At 40.1% G+C, this 13,459-nt stretch overlaps 1 protein-coding gene across 6 annotated transcripts in view; it reads right to left on the reverse strand.

The window, feature by feature from the left end:
• RAD54L2 (RAD54 like 2) overlaps positions 1–13,459 on the reverse strand; it is a 116,428-nt gene that overhangs the window by 24,466 nt on the left and 78,503 nt on the right. For all 6 annotated transcript variants that reach the window (XM_047692897.1, XM_047692922.1, XM_047692930.1 and 3 more), the window contains 2 exons: positions 1,495–1,696; positions 385–524 (listed from right to left, as the gene is read on the reverse strand). In XM_047692897.1, coding sequence (XP_047548853.1) covers positions 385–524; positions 1,495–1,696 — 342 coding nt within the window. The remainder of the gene's footprint in view (positions 1–384; positions 525–1,494; positions 1,697–13,459) is intronic.

The following is a 13,459-nucleotide window of genomic DNA, read 5'->3' on the forward strand; positions in this document are numbered from 1 at the left end:
TCTGCCTGCCTCTTTGCCTACTTGTGATCTCCGTCTCTCAAATAAATAAATAAAATCTTAAAAAAAAAAAAAAAAAAAAAAAAAAAAAACACACACACATGCACATTTTTTTTTTTTTTTAAAGTATAGTCTATGCTCAAAATGGGGCCTGAATTCACAACCTTGAGATCAAGAGTCCCATGCTCTACCCATTAAGCCAGCCAGGACCCCTGAGGGGTACATTTTTACCCATCTTAACCTTTTAGATGTTTCTAATCATGTGTTCCTAAGAAACTGAATGACTCAAAAATATTCCAGAGAGGCCACAATCTTATTTCAGATCCACACTTCTGTGTGTGCCCAAGGCCTCTTCTCCCTCCACTTCCCGCCACTTCCACTGCTTACCAGGAAGGAACTCCAGAGGAACTGTAGGAATGGGGGCTGCGTAATCCTTCCTCTGCTGCTCCAAGCGTTTCCTTCTTTCCAACTCCTCCTGTTGTGCTGCTTTGGTAACTGGCTCCAACTGATCCTCTCGGAGCAGCTTTCTAAACATTACAAGAGTGAACACTTGGATTGGTTTGAGATTTGGGCAACGTAATGTCAAGCTAAAGAGTTCACTGCTGACCTCACAGATCTGAGGCATGAGGAAGAGAAGTCCCATCAGTCCCACACATCCATGCAAAAGGCAAGGTTAAAAAAAAAAAAAAAAAAAAGTGGGAGGGACTTCCAGGCTCAGGTGATTCTGGGCTAACATTTTTTCATATTATTTAACTTTCTAAGACAAGTCCCTGAAAACTCCTCTTTGCACACGACAGATCAAGAGTAAAACAGAGTAATTTGTGATTTATCAAGCTGAAAAATAATATTAAAAATAATATTAAAAAATAGAGTTGTTATCTGGGAAAGTAGGATTATAGATGATTCTGCATCTTTATTTCCCAGAGTCTGAGTAAAATTTTTAAGCTATCATTACGTTCAAAAACAAAAAAGATGAGGGTAAGAGGAGAAAAAAATCTCATTGATCTCCTTTCAATGGGAAAAAAAGGAAGGGCTGTGACAGAAGGGGTATTTAGACAGTTAAGGAAGCTCACATCTTCCATTCACTTAGCTCAAGGAAAAAGCCCTGCTTTGGACCAGAGAATTTCCTGCCAACCGAAGTTGAGCTCTAAGAAAATAAGAATTCAACTTCTTTGATCTCTTCAGAGATCAGAAGGGAACGTAAGGGAAAAAAAAGAGTCCAACAAGAGCACTCTCTCATACTTGGGCTGCCCCCAGGGTCTCCAGAGAGTAGGAAACTCCCCAGCATAGCCTGAGCGCCCACATTTGCCCCACAATGTCTGACAGCCTGGGGTGGTCCTGAAATGCATCTCCACTATTAACTGGGGCACACAGCTTATACTTTTCTTCTTTGGAAAAGGGACTCTCCTGATCAAACCGGTGCTGCTACTGACAGCCTTCAAATGAAGGTAATACCTCTCCTCCTTCCCTTCTCCTCTCACCCTGAGCACAACTCACCGAATGTTTCTCCTCATATGGGAGGGCTTCTGAGCTCTCTTCTTTTTGGGGTCCTCGGAGGCTAGGCTCTTGCCTTGGGGGCGCCTAAGCTGCTCTGAAGGCTCAGACTGAGATGAGGTAGTTGAAGTGCACCGCGGTGGCCGCTGCCCATCTTCCTCCAGCTGGGCACATTCAGTGCCACACATGTCTTCCAGGGATGGGTCTGAAAAGACAAGGAGACAGAGGTACAGGGACTAACCGTTATGGGGAGAAAAGTGGGTTTTGATGCAGGCACACCTGGGTTCAAATCTCAATTCAACAACTTATTAGCTGGTAAGCTAAAGCAAGTGACTTACGGCTCTTTGAATCTCAGTGGACTGATTTATAAAATGAGAACAGTGATGCCTATATTTCAGAGCTGTTATGAGGACAAATCATGTCTTCATGTATGTGCATGTGCATGTGTGCATGTCTAGAACCAAGCCTGCTCCAGGGCAGGCTCACAACAAGTAATAGCCATCGCTCTTGCTAAATTTAGCACTCTGATCAGAGTGAGGAAGCTTCATGGCCTCAGAATGCTCTGAAAGGGACAAGAGGTTCCAAGTACAGCTCACACTCACTTGTGTCTCATCTGCTAACAAAGGGAATATTCCTCCTTTTGATGTCCTAAAGTGTCCACTCCAATTCACTGGCCAGTCAATGAGGGCTTACAACATGGCAAACACTGTCCAAGATGCTTCAAGGGATGTTTATATGACTTCCTCCTTGCAAGGAGTTTGTTTCTAGACATAATAAAGCAAGGTGTGCTAAACACCACAGGAAGGGCAGGTTAACTGATCTAAAGAAGTTAAAAATATAAGACATCATTTTTCGAAGCCAGAGATAATTAGCTCAATCCAGAATAATTGCCTTAGGGTCAGGGGAATATGAAAGACAATACTTTGTGGTGTGATCACACAAGGAATTCAATGAGAAGTAAAATATGAGTGAAGCCTTGAAAGGTGAGAATGTCTAAAGGTACTGCCTTGAGGGAGGGCAGAAGAGGAGGAAATTTCTGGCAGAGGAATGTCGTTTGTGGCATGAAACACTGACAAGGACTAGGGCCGGCGTAGGAAGGTCCATGTGCATACCTGTCTTCCTCAGTCTGCTGAGCAGCTTTCTGTTTATGGGATGGGCAGGCTTTGACAGTCACATAGATCATAAGCTTGTCTCCAAATCCACCAGAGCTCCCAGATATAAGAAGTACACAACTAAAAAGTCTTTCCCAAAGGTAAGAGCAATTTAAAGCTAGAATATAAATGCTATAACTGAGATGCACTGATCAATGCCACTTGGATCTCAGGCAGGAAGGACTCAGGAAGTCTGGGGTTTTGGTGGGATAATTTTTGTTTGTTTTTAACTAAACTTTAAAGATGTGCTTATTTATTTTAGAGAGAGAAAACATGAGGCAGGGCGCAGAGGGAGAGGGAGAGAGACTCTCAAGCAGACTCCACTCTGAGCACGGAGCCCGATGTGGGGCTTGATCCTATGACCCAAGATCACGACCTGAGCTGAAGTCAAGAGCTGGATGCTCCACCAAATACACCACCTAGGCACCCCATGCTGTTAACTTAACTTTAAACTTTATTTGGGTTTCACCAGTTTTCCACTAATGTCCTTTTTCTGCTACAGGATTCCATCCAGGATATCATATTGTATCTAGCTCTCATGCCTCAGTCTCTCTGAACTGTGGCAGTTTCTCTTCTTGTCTTTCATGACCTTGACAGTTTTCTGAAAAGTACTGGTGAGGTGTTTTGCAGACTGTCCCCTAATTTGAGCATCAGATGTTTTCTTATAATCAGAATGGAGTTATGGTTTGTGGGGAAGAATACTGCAGAAGTAAAGTAAAGGAAAGAAGAAGTAAAGTATGATGAGAAGGATACTCATCACATCTTATCAGGATACATGCTATCATGTATCATATTACTGGTGATATTAACCTTAATCACTTGTTTGAAGTGGTATCTGCCAGATTTTTCCACTATAAAATCACTATTTTCCCCTTTCCATATTTTAGAAGCAAATCACTAAGCCCAGGCACATTCAAGGGAAAGAGAATTAAGCACTATTTCCTGAGAGGGGGCATCAGAGAATTTCTGGACATATGTCAAAATCACATGCAAATATCTGGGGTGGTAGGGGACTGTGAGGCTTTGAGAATGCAAATATCCAGTTTCTTAAAATTTACCCACTCATTTTAACATCTATCAGTGGATCTTACCTTGAGAAATTATTACTGTTGTGTTCTAACAGTGGTTTTCTATTTCCCTCTTCACGTCAACATTCATTATTTGGAATTCTTCTGTAAGGAAGATCTGTCCCTTCTCCCTCATTTATATATTCAACATTTATTTATAAATAAATCAATATTTATATCAATATATAAATATTTATTTATATCAGTATGGACTCAGGTGCCAATGGGGTAAGAAACACTGAACACTGTGGCTTTGGTAAAGGGAGACAGTGTTGCCATAGACTTCAGTGAGTGAACCAGTAAGCCAATGTCCCCAAACAAAAAGACAGACATATCATGGGTCATCATTGTATGCACCTAATCACCAAAAAATAACATATCATCAGCCAGTGGCCAAGTCACAAAATCATAAGTGTTCAAAAAAAAAAAAAAAAATCACAAGTGTTCCAGATACTCCATCACTGCTTATCTTCTGTGGCTTGGTATATAGCCCCTATTGCCATTGTGGGTTCCTTATGGTCTCTTTTATGTGGATGTCAGGTTCTAGAACAGCACGGAGTTGGGAACTAACATTTCCTGAGAGATAACTGAGCATAGGGTTTCATTATGGACACTGAAATCAGACTTCTGGGGTGTGAACACCTGCTGTCTCTTATCTGCTCCTCAATTATAAAAAGGGAGTAACAACTGTCATGCTATTCCTCAGCCTGACAGTTGAGAAGATGGTTATGTGAGAGAGCCTAGACGAAGTGCTGGAACTAGGTTCAGCACATACTAAGCACCATATAAAACAGCTGATGCTTTTCCTAGGACTACTCCCATTCCAGCTACAAGGAATGAGTTTGGTTTCTTATCTGGTTTCTTATCTCCTTTCTTATGATAATGGCAAGGTGAATTTTGCTCCCCTCATTCTAAATTTGAGAAACCAAAGCCGTAAAAAGTTAAAAAAAAAAAAAAAAGAAAGAAAGAAATAGCTCGCCTGTGGGCATATAGGAAACAAGCAGGAAAACAGAAGCAGAGAGTTAACAGAATAAGCTTCATGGTCAGGCAATGTCAGGCTAGTGTTGAATCCTGGCTCTGTCACTTACTTATTAGCTCTTTGTTCACGGATTCAACTTTTCTGAGCCATAGTTCCCCACATCTGTAAAATGGGGATGTTGAAAGCTCTCTTAGGGAAAATGTTCTTCTTTAAACCCAGGTCCTGCCACACTCTGTGGAACTTCATACTCCTGACCACACTGAACAGTCCAGGAGCAAACAAAGCAACAGGGCTTAGTCAGCCATGCTGGGGAACAGTATCTACTTATGTGGAAAATTCAAACCTTAACTGTTTATCTTACTAAAAGATCAGAAATAAGAAAGCAAAAGGAGATGCAGAAATGATACAACCTGCATTGTTCTCACAAAATGAATGTTTCTTACAAATACACATTTGCATGTGTGAACACATGTACACACACACACACCCCAGCCACATGAGACTGTAGACCACATCTTCATTCTAAATCTCCACATGAGACTACCACAAACTAGCTACTGCTGCCTCTCCTGCTACTTGCCTTTTAGTTTAGCCCAACACACATAGGAGCATTTGATTACCAAGCCCAGTACCAAGGCACAATGGAATGGTCCAGATGGGGAAACATGTGAGGTAAGCACCTAACAGGAACAACACTTGGGGAAAGGATACCCAACCCAGCCTTGCCTAGGGCTGGGTAAGGGGGACAGGATGCTTCCTTGCAATAGGTGAAACCTGGGTTTAATCTAGTATAATAAGTAGGTACCAACTAGTAAAGGGAAAGAAAGAATATTCTAGGCAGATATTGGAACATAAGCAAAAGGAATAGATACTTTAGACAAGGAGGAATAGTTGGGAAAATACAGGCAGTTCAATACTGGCTAAAATTAATTAGGAAAATCAGCAGCAAGAAGGGCCTTCCGACCCAACAACCACTTCCCTGTCTCTCCTCAGGAGCCCCTCAACCAAGGCAGACTGAAGTGTAGACTCAAGATCCTTCCTAGATGCTGGCACAGATGTCAACCCCTGTCCCAGGGAGGACTACTTCCAAGGCCCTTTCTTCCTAGCCTTCTACATTCTACTGACAACTGTTTGGGCAGGGAGAGGAAGCTAATGTGGCCAATGTAAAATGTAGGGGTGGAGGGGGATAGTGGGTGTGGACATGTGTGCACAAATGCACATTCACTCACATGTGAGTATCAGGGGTTATTCACTCTCCTGCAGCAGCAGTGGAAGTAGCTTCCTTGGCCCTCACACTGAGAGATCACTGGAAGTTTTTAGGTATCCACCTAAAACTTAGATATCTACTTGCTTTTTGAAGAGCAAAGGGGAACTGGCTAAGAGAGGCACCAAACAAGAAATGTTCATAAGGGGACAAGGCAATACCACTAACAGAAGCAAGAGATTAAAATATCACAGCCCCTTCTCTGTTACCACAGGATCCACAGCAGGCCTTTTACAAAAGCCTCTCAAAGACACCAAGAGTTCGGGGTGACAAGAAGCACTGGGAATGCAACATGAGCCTTGGCTTGTGGACATCTTCCACCCACTGAGAACGTAAGGTGCTTACTGCTTGTGTGTCCAGCCAGGCCTGAGAACTGAAAGAGAAGCTCAAAAGGAGCTGCAAGTCTGACTGGCTACCCTCCCCTCAAACGGTCCTCTCCTATTTCCACCTGAAGCACTATAAAAGGAAAGGTCAGCAATTCTGTTTTCCTTAAGAAGAACGACCACTGCTTCAGGGCCCCTACCCCTCCAAAGAGCTAATACTTCCATGGCATTGTCACATAATATTACTGTCACCTCTCTCCTAATTCACAGCCCTCAATTCTTCCCTCCTAAAGGGGGAGGCTATCACATTCTTCCTCCCAAAGGAAGATGTGGCTGGATAGCAGAGTCCCTAAGAGGGGACATCTCTTGCTAAATGGCTACTTCCACCAAAACTGCAGCTTGCCCTACACAATTACACTTGAGGCTGGGTTGGCACACTTCAGCTTGGTGTTTTGCTAGGTCCTCTGACCTGGTTCTGATAATGAAATTTGATGTTCTCCTGGCCTTAAGGCCTTTTGTTTCTATTTCACAAGCAAATTTATTGAGTAACCACTTGGAGGAACAGTTGGAAGCAAGGTTAGAAAGTAGGCAGATAGGACAGAGTCAGAGTATACAGGGCAGGATAAGGGGTCTGAACTTGATCTATTGGGTACTGGGAATTTGTTGCCAACTATTCTACCTCCTTTTTCTGGTTTCTGCCTTGCAGTGTGTGATGTTTCTGGGAGGAGGAAGAAAAGAATCTAATAACCTTTCAATATTAAAGACAAATTCACAATCAAACATTCCAACTTACAAGGTCTAGCTTTGAATTCCTGTCTGACCCAGGGTTGAATGCGGCCAAGTACAGTAGCAATTTTTAAATGATTATAGTATATACAATTCTCATGTACACTTAGTTCAGACACAGGTTTCCCCTTTACACAGAGGCTTTAGGTCTAAACCAGCTCCTTACCAACCAGTATTCTTTGAATTAATCTTCAGCTTCTGGATTCAACAACTACTGTTTACTTGTTAAAGGGCTTTAGTTTATAGATGTACTAATATTTAAAGTTTGTTGTCATGTAAGTTAATGTCTTACAAGTGCTTCATTGCTGCTTCATGATGCTTATTATGAACTTTCTGGGTTTTACATAACATTATAATATATACCACCTCTTAAACTATTCTTAAACTATTACTTCAAAATTTCTATAATTAATTCTTCCCCAATTCAAAATGTGACTGTCCACTGCATGCTCTTTTGTATCTTCTGAAAAATGAACCATATGAATTTACAACCTGTTATCAAAATCATTAATTTAACTTTCAAAGATAGTCCTCCCTAAAATTCTGGAATATAATCCACCAAACGCCGCTAAAGAAAAAGAGAAAAGGATCAACAAGGAGGTAGAGAGACATGTGACTTAAAAGTAAATGATTATTATCACCCAAATTCAGGATCATAGAATCAGATCTGGTCGCAAATACCTCTGAACTTTCTCCTTCACGTGAGCCAGTTGTGCGCAGCAATCACCAGAGTTACTTACATACACTTACATAAGCTTCTCAGGAATGAGTTATGAACATCATCACAACAAATGTGACTAGGCAAATGAGGAACAATGCAAGAAAAATCTCTATGTTTCACTCATTGGGGGTATAAGGTACACTTGCAGGGGTCTCTCTCTTCTTTCCACCCAATCCCAACTATACAAACAAAGCTCAGTGAATTCCAAGTCTTACCACATGGTGCCTGATGTGATGCAAAAGGATGTATACACCACAACTATTATGTGCATGTGCCAAAACATTACTTGAATCTCAACACACCTTGAGATCTCACTACTGGTTTGCAAAAATACAGGGAAGAAGGACTATGTTGACAGACTGGAGTGGCCAATGGAGATGACTGACACTCTGTTCAGAGGAGCGACCAGCAGTGTGATGGAGCAGGCCAGGTACCGCTTACACCTGAGATAGACTACAGGTCGGCATGTACCAGAGGTGGAAGTCCAAGTCAAACGCAGAAGGACAGCCCCCCTGAGCAGCCAAGAGTGTCATCTGAACGGGAAGCAATTTCAGCAGCAGCCAGTACCTGTGGTGGGTTTCCAGGCGAACTGAGGCCTCTTAGCCGAGACACCAAGACATGGTAAAAGCAGTATTAGAACATCCAGATGGCTGATTTACAAGCAAAAAACCAAAGGATAATGTATTGATGTATCTGAATCAGCTGACAATGTAATAAAGATAATATCCATGATTTTTAGAAAACAAAAGAACTATGTTAAATTTGTTAACCAAGACCACAAGGATGTAATCGGCAAAATCTAGAAATGTATGAAACTAGAGTAACAAGTGAATCCTTTTCTTCTGCAAATAAATTGCAAGGAAAAAAAGAACACCAAAAAAAGGTAGGAAAAACTCAGATTAAAGAGATTTGAAAGACAAATGAACTAAATGTGGGATTTATAGGGATTTTAATGAAATAACAGTAAAAATAATCTTTAAAAGATAATCAGGGATTATCCACATATTTCATGATATAAGGAATTATTGATTCAAAATACTGAGGTGTGATAATGGTATTGTGTTTATTTTTGTTTTTGCTTCTAGGACTTTAATGCTAGAAGATAGAGTGAAAACACTCTGAAGTTTGCAGATAAAAGGTTACGACTTTAAGGATCTACTTCCAAATAATCCAAGGTGGAGGGGAACAAATGAAAGCAGACTAGCCTTGTATTTACAACTATTGAAGAGAATACTGGGAATACAGGGTTCATTTTACTACTGTCTCTTTTTCTATTTCATTTGAGATTTTCCAGAATAAAACTTCACGACTGTTTTAATTTTAGAAGTCCTAACAGAAGATAAAATATAATAAGCAAAATCTCTAAACTATTCAGATCTCAACTTTTCCACATTTGTTAATATATATGCACATATTTTGCACCGGTAACCAATGAATACACATCATTTTGTGTTCTGTTTTGGTCACATGTTACATACATATAAATATTTCTTTGACATAGTGACATAGTCCACATACTCATCATTTTAATGAAGGGTATCAGTATATAACAGAATGCTTTGTCATTCAGACTATTTCTTAGTTTTTATTTGTATCTATAGTGGCATAAATATCTTTGTACAAATTATTTTTCCCTTTGATTTAGTTATTTGCGGTACAATCCACTACAGCTGGGGAAATGAGCAAAGAGTTTAAATGTTCCAATATTGGTAAACTTTTTCTATAAAAACCCTGATAGTAAACACTTCGGGTTTTGTGGATCATAGGTCTCTGTTACAACTACTCAACTTTACCAGAGCAGCTCAAAAGCAGCCATACATAAACATGTAAGTGAACAAGAACAGCTGTGTTCCAGCACAATTCTGTTTACAAAAACAGGCAAGAACAATTCTGAAAAAGAACAAGGGAGGACACACACTTCCTGATTTCAAAACTTAACTACGAAGCTACTATAATCAAAACAATGTGGAACAGGCATAAAGACAGCCATACAGACAACTGAAATGGGACAGAGAGCACAGAAATAAACCCTCACATATGTGGTCAAAGGATTTTCAACCAGAGTACCAATACCATTCACAGAAAAAGGACAGTCTTCTCAGTAAGCAATACTGGGAAAGTCAAATACCCACATGCAGGGGAATGAAATTGGACCCTTACTCTATACCATATACAAAAATTAACTAAAAAGTGGATCAAAGACCTAAATGTAAAACCTAAAAATTATATAAAACTTAGAAGAAAACGTAAGGGGAAAACTTGATGTCACTAGATTTGGCAATGATCTCTTGGATAGGAAACCAAAGGGACAGCAATAAAAGAAAAAAAAAAAAAAAGACAAAATAGACTTCATGAAAACTTAAAATTGTGGGCATGAAAAGACACTATCAAGAAAGTGTAAAGACGGGCGCCTGGGTGGCTCAGTGGGTTAAGCCGCTGCCTTCAGCTCAGGTCATGATCTCAGGGTCCTGGGATTGAGTTCCGCATCGGGCTCTCTGCTCAGCAGGGAGCCTGCTTCCCTTCCTCTCTCTCTGCCTGCATCTCTGCCTACTTGTGATCTCTCTCTCTCAAATAAATAAATAAAATCTTAAAAAAAAAAAAAAAAAAAGAAAGTGGAAAGACAACCCATGGATTGGGAGTAAATATTTGCAAGCCATGTATCTGATGTGGGATTAATATCCAGAATATATAAAGAACTCCTAAGACTCAACAACAAAAACCAAACTGATTCAGAAATGGCAAAGGATATAAACGGACATTTCTCCAAAGAAGATCTATAAATGCCAATAAGCACCTGAAAAGATGCTTAAAAATCACTAATCATTAGGGAAACATAAATCGACACTACAATAACATATCACCTCAAAGCCATATAGGATGGCTATCACCAAAAAAATCAAAGAGCCAGTGTTAACACGAATGTGGAGAAATTGGAACCCTTGAGCACTGTTGGCAAGAATGTACAATGACACAGCTGCTATGGAAAACAGTATGGCAGTCCCTCAAAAAGTTAAAACATGGGACTGCCATATGATCCAGCCATTCCACTTCTGGATGTATGCTCGAACTGACAGTAGGGTCTTGACATACAGCTGTGTTCTACAGCATCATTATTTATAATAGCGAAGATGTGGAAACAACCTAAGTATCCACTGATGGATGAAGGGATAAGCAACACATGACATATACAAACCACAGCCTTTAAAAAGGAAGGAAATTCTGACACATGCTACAGCACGAGTGAATCTTGAGGACATTATATTAAGTGAAATAATTCAGTCACAAAAGGACAATATACTATTCCATCTATATGAGGTACTTAAGGTAGTTAAAATCATAAAGACAAAAAGTATTATGGTAGTTCCCAAGGGCTAGGAAGAAAAAGTAATGGAGGGATGATTTGATGGGTACAGAGTTTCAATATAGGATGATGAAAAAGTTTTGGTGATGGATAGTGGTGACAGTTGCAGAACAATGTAAATTTACTTAATGCCACTAAATTCTACACCTTAATATGGCTAAAATAGGGTGCCTAGGTGGCTTAGTCAGTTGTTCATCCTACTCTTGATCTCAGCTCTGGTCTTGATCTCAGGGGTCATGAGTTCAAGTCCTGTGTTGGGCTCCATGCTGGGCATAAAGCCTACTTAAAAAATACAAAATTTTGGGACGCCTGGGTGGCTCAGTTGGTTAAGCAGCTGCCTTCGGCTCAGGTCATGATCCCAGCGTCCTGGGATCGAGTCCCACATCGGGCTCCTTGCTTGGCAGCGAGCCTGCTTCTCCCTCTGCCTCTGCCTGCCACTCTGTCTGCCTGTGCTCACTCTCGCTTCTCTCTCTATGACAAATAAATAAATAAAATCTTTAAAAAAAAAAATACAAAATTTAAAAAAATAATACTAATAAAATAAAAAAAATTAAAATGACTAAAATGGTAAATTTTTAAAAAATATTTTTATTTATTTATTTGACAGAGAGATCACAAGTAGGCAGAGAGGCAAGTGGGGCGGGGGGGTGGGGAGAGCAGGATCTCCCCTGAGCAGAGAGCCCGATGCAGGCTCGATCCCAGGACCCTGAGATCATGACCTGAGCCGAAGGCAGAGGCTTACCCCACTGAGCCACCCAGGTGCCCCTAAAATGGTAAATTTTATGTTCTACATATTTTAGCACACACAGTTGGCTTAGTCATTATGCTAAATTAAAGAAGTCTGACACAAAAGGCCTCATATTATATAATTCCACTTATAGAAATGTCCAGAACAAGTAATCTCTACAGACAGAGGTAGGCTAGTCGTTGCCAGGGACTGAGAGAGAGGATAACGGGAGTGACTGCTTATGGATAAGGGGGTTTTGGGGTGATGAAAAATGTTCTGAAATTAAAGTGGTGATGATTCAACAACCTTGATATATTAAAAATCATTGAATTGTACACTTCAAAATGATGATTTATACCTCTATAAGAATATATACATATTTTTAAATGTTGGCTTGGTGCTTCTCCTTCCAGCAAAGGTGGAATAGCTTGAGGCAAACCAACACTTGCACTATGAACAGCTAGAAATATGTTATCAAATTTAAAAACCACCACAACAAAGTCTTTTGAAGGCACTGAAGAGATGCTGAAAGGACCAGAAGTAGAAGGGACAAGATTCCAGAGAAAGGGAAATCAAGAAGAGATGAGCCAGCATTCTACTGCCATTTATTCCCCTCTTCCACCAAGTCCAGTTGCTGGAACAAGGTTAGAGTCACCCAAACAGAAGGCTGTTAATAAGAAGCAAAGAAACCAGAAGAACTTTTGACAATTTCATTGGACTAAAAAGACAAAACTTGAAGACATGAGGGACCATCAGCCTGGTGAAATGGGAAAGGCAGAATTGAGCCAAAAATTTAGTTTATTTCCATTCAAGTCATTTACTTCACTCTAAAGCTGAGTGAGATGGAAGTTGAAAAGCTAAGAAGAAAACCACTGAAAAGCAGAGCTGATGTTTCTGTAATCTTGAGGTTCAGAAAAGATAAGGATTAGAATTTAGGAACCATCAGAGCAGATGGGCCCAGTGAACATCCTGACTCTCAGTTGGAAAATACAGGATGGCCACACTCTAGAAACAGGGGTGTGCCAGAAGTAAACAAAATCTCTTAAACTATGATCAGCATTTATTCAGCTTTATCCTGCTGGATGAAGGTGATCAGCCCCACTATATGTACTTAGAAGAGGAAAAAGAAACCCTCTCTAAAGATACTATCTACAGCCTCTATAAATTTGTATATATACTGTCCAGCATTCAATGAAAAATTACCAGCTATGCCAGGAGACAAAATCAAATGATCAAAAACTAAGAGGGACAAACAGACAACAGAACCAGAATCACTGGTGATCTAGATACTACAAAATAAGAAACAACTGATAAAACATGTAAAAAGAAAAAAAAACAAAAAAACAAAAAAGGAAATGGAGAAAATAAACGAAAGGATAATGTCATCAGATAATTAGATAACACATATTATCAGATAATCTGGATAATGTCACCAGATAACCAGAATACATATTAATCAATTCTCACTGATATGTGAAATTTAAGGGAAAAAAACAGAGGATCATAGGGCAAGAGCAGAAAAAATAGAACAAGATGAAACCAGAGAAGGAGGCAAATCATAAGAGACTCTTAATCACAGGAAACAAACT

The sequence above is a fragment of the Lutra lutra genome, chromosome 1 (genome assembly GCF_902655055.1).
Source record: "Lutra lutra chromosome 1, mLutLut1.2, whole genome shotgun sequence".
NCBI classification, from domain to species: domain Eukaryota; kingdom Metazoa; phylum Chordata; class Mammalia; order Carnivora; family Mustelidae; genus Lutra; species Lutra lutra.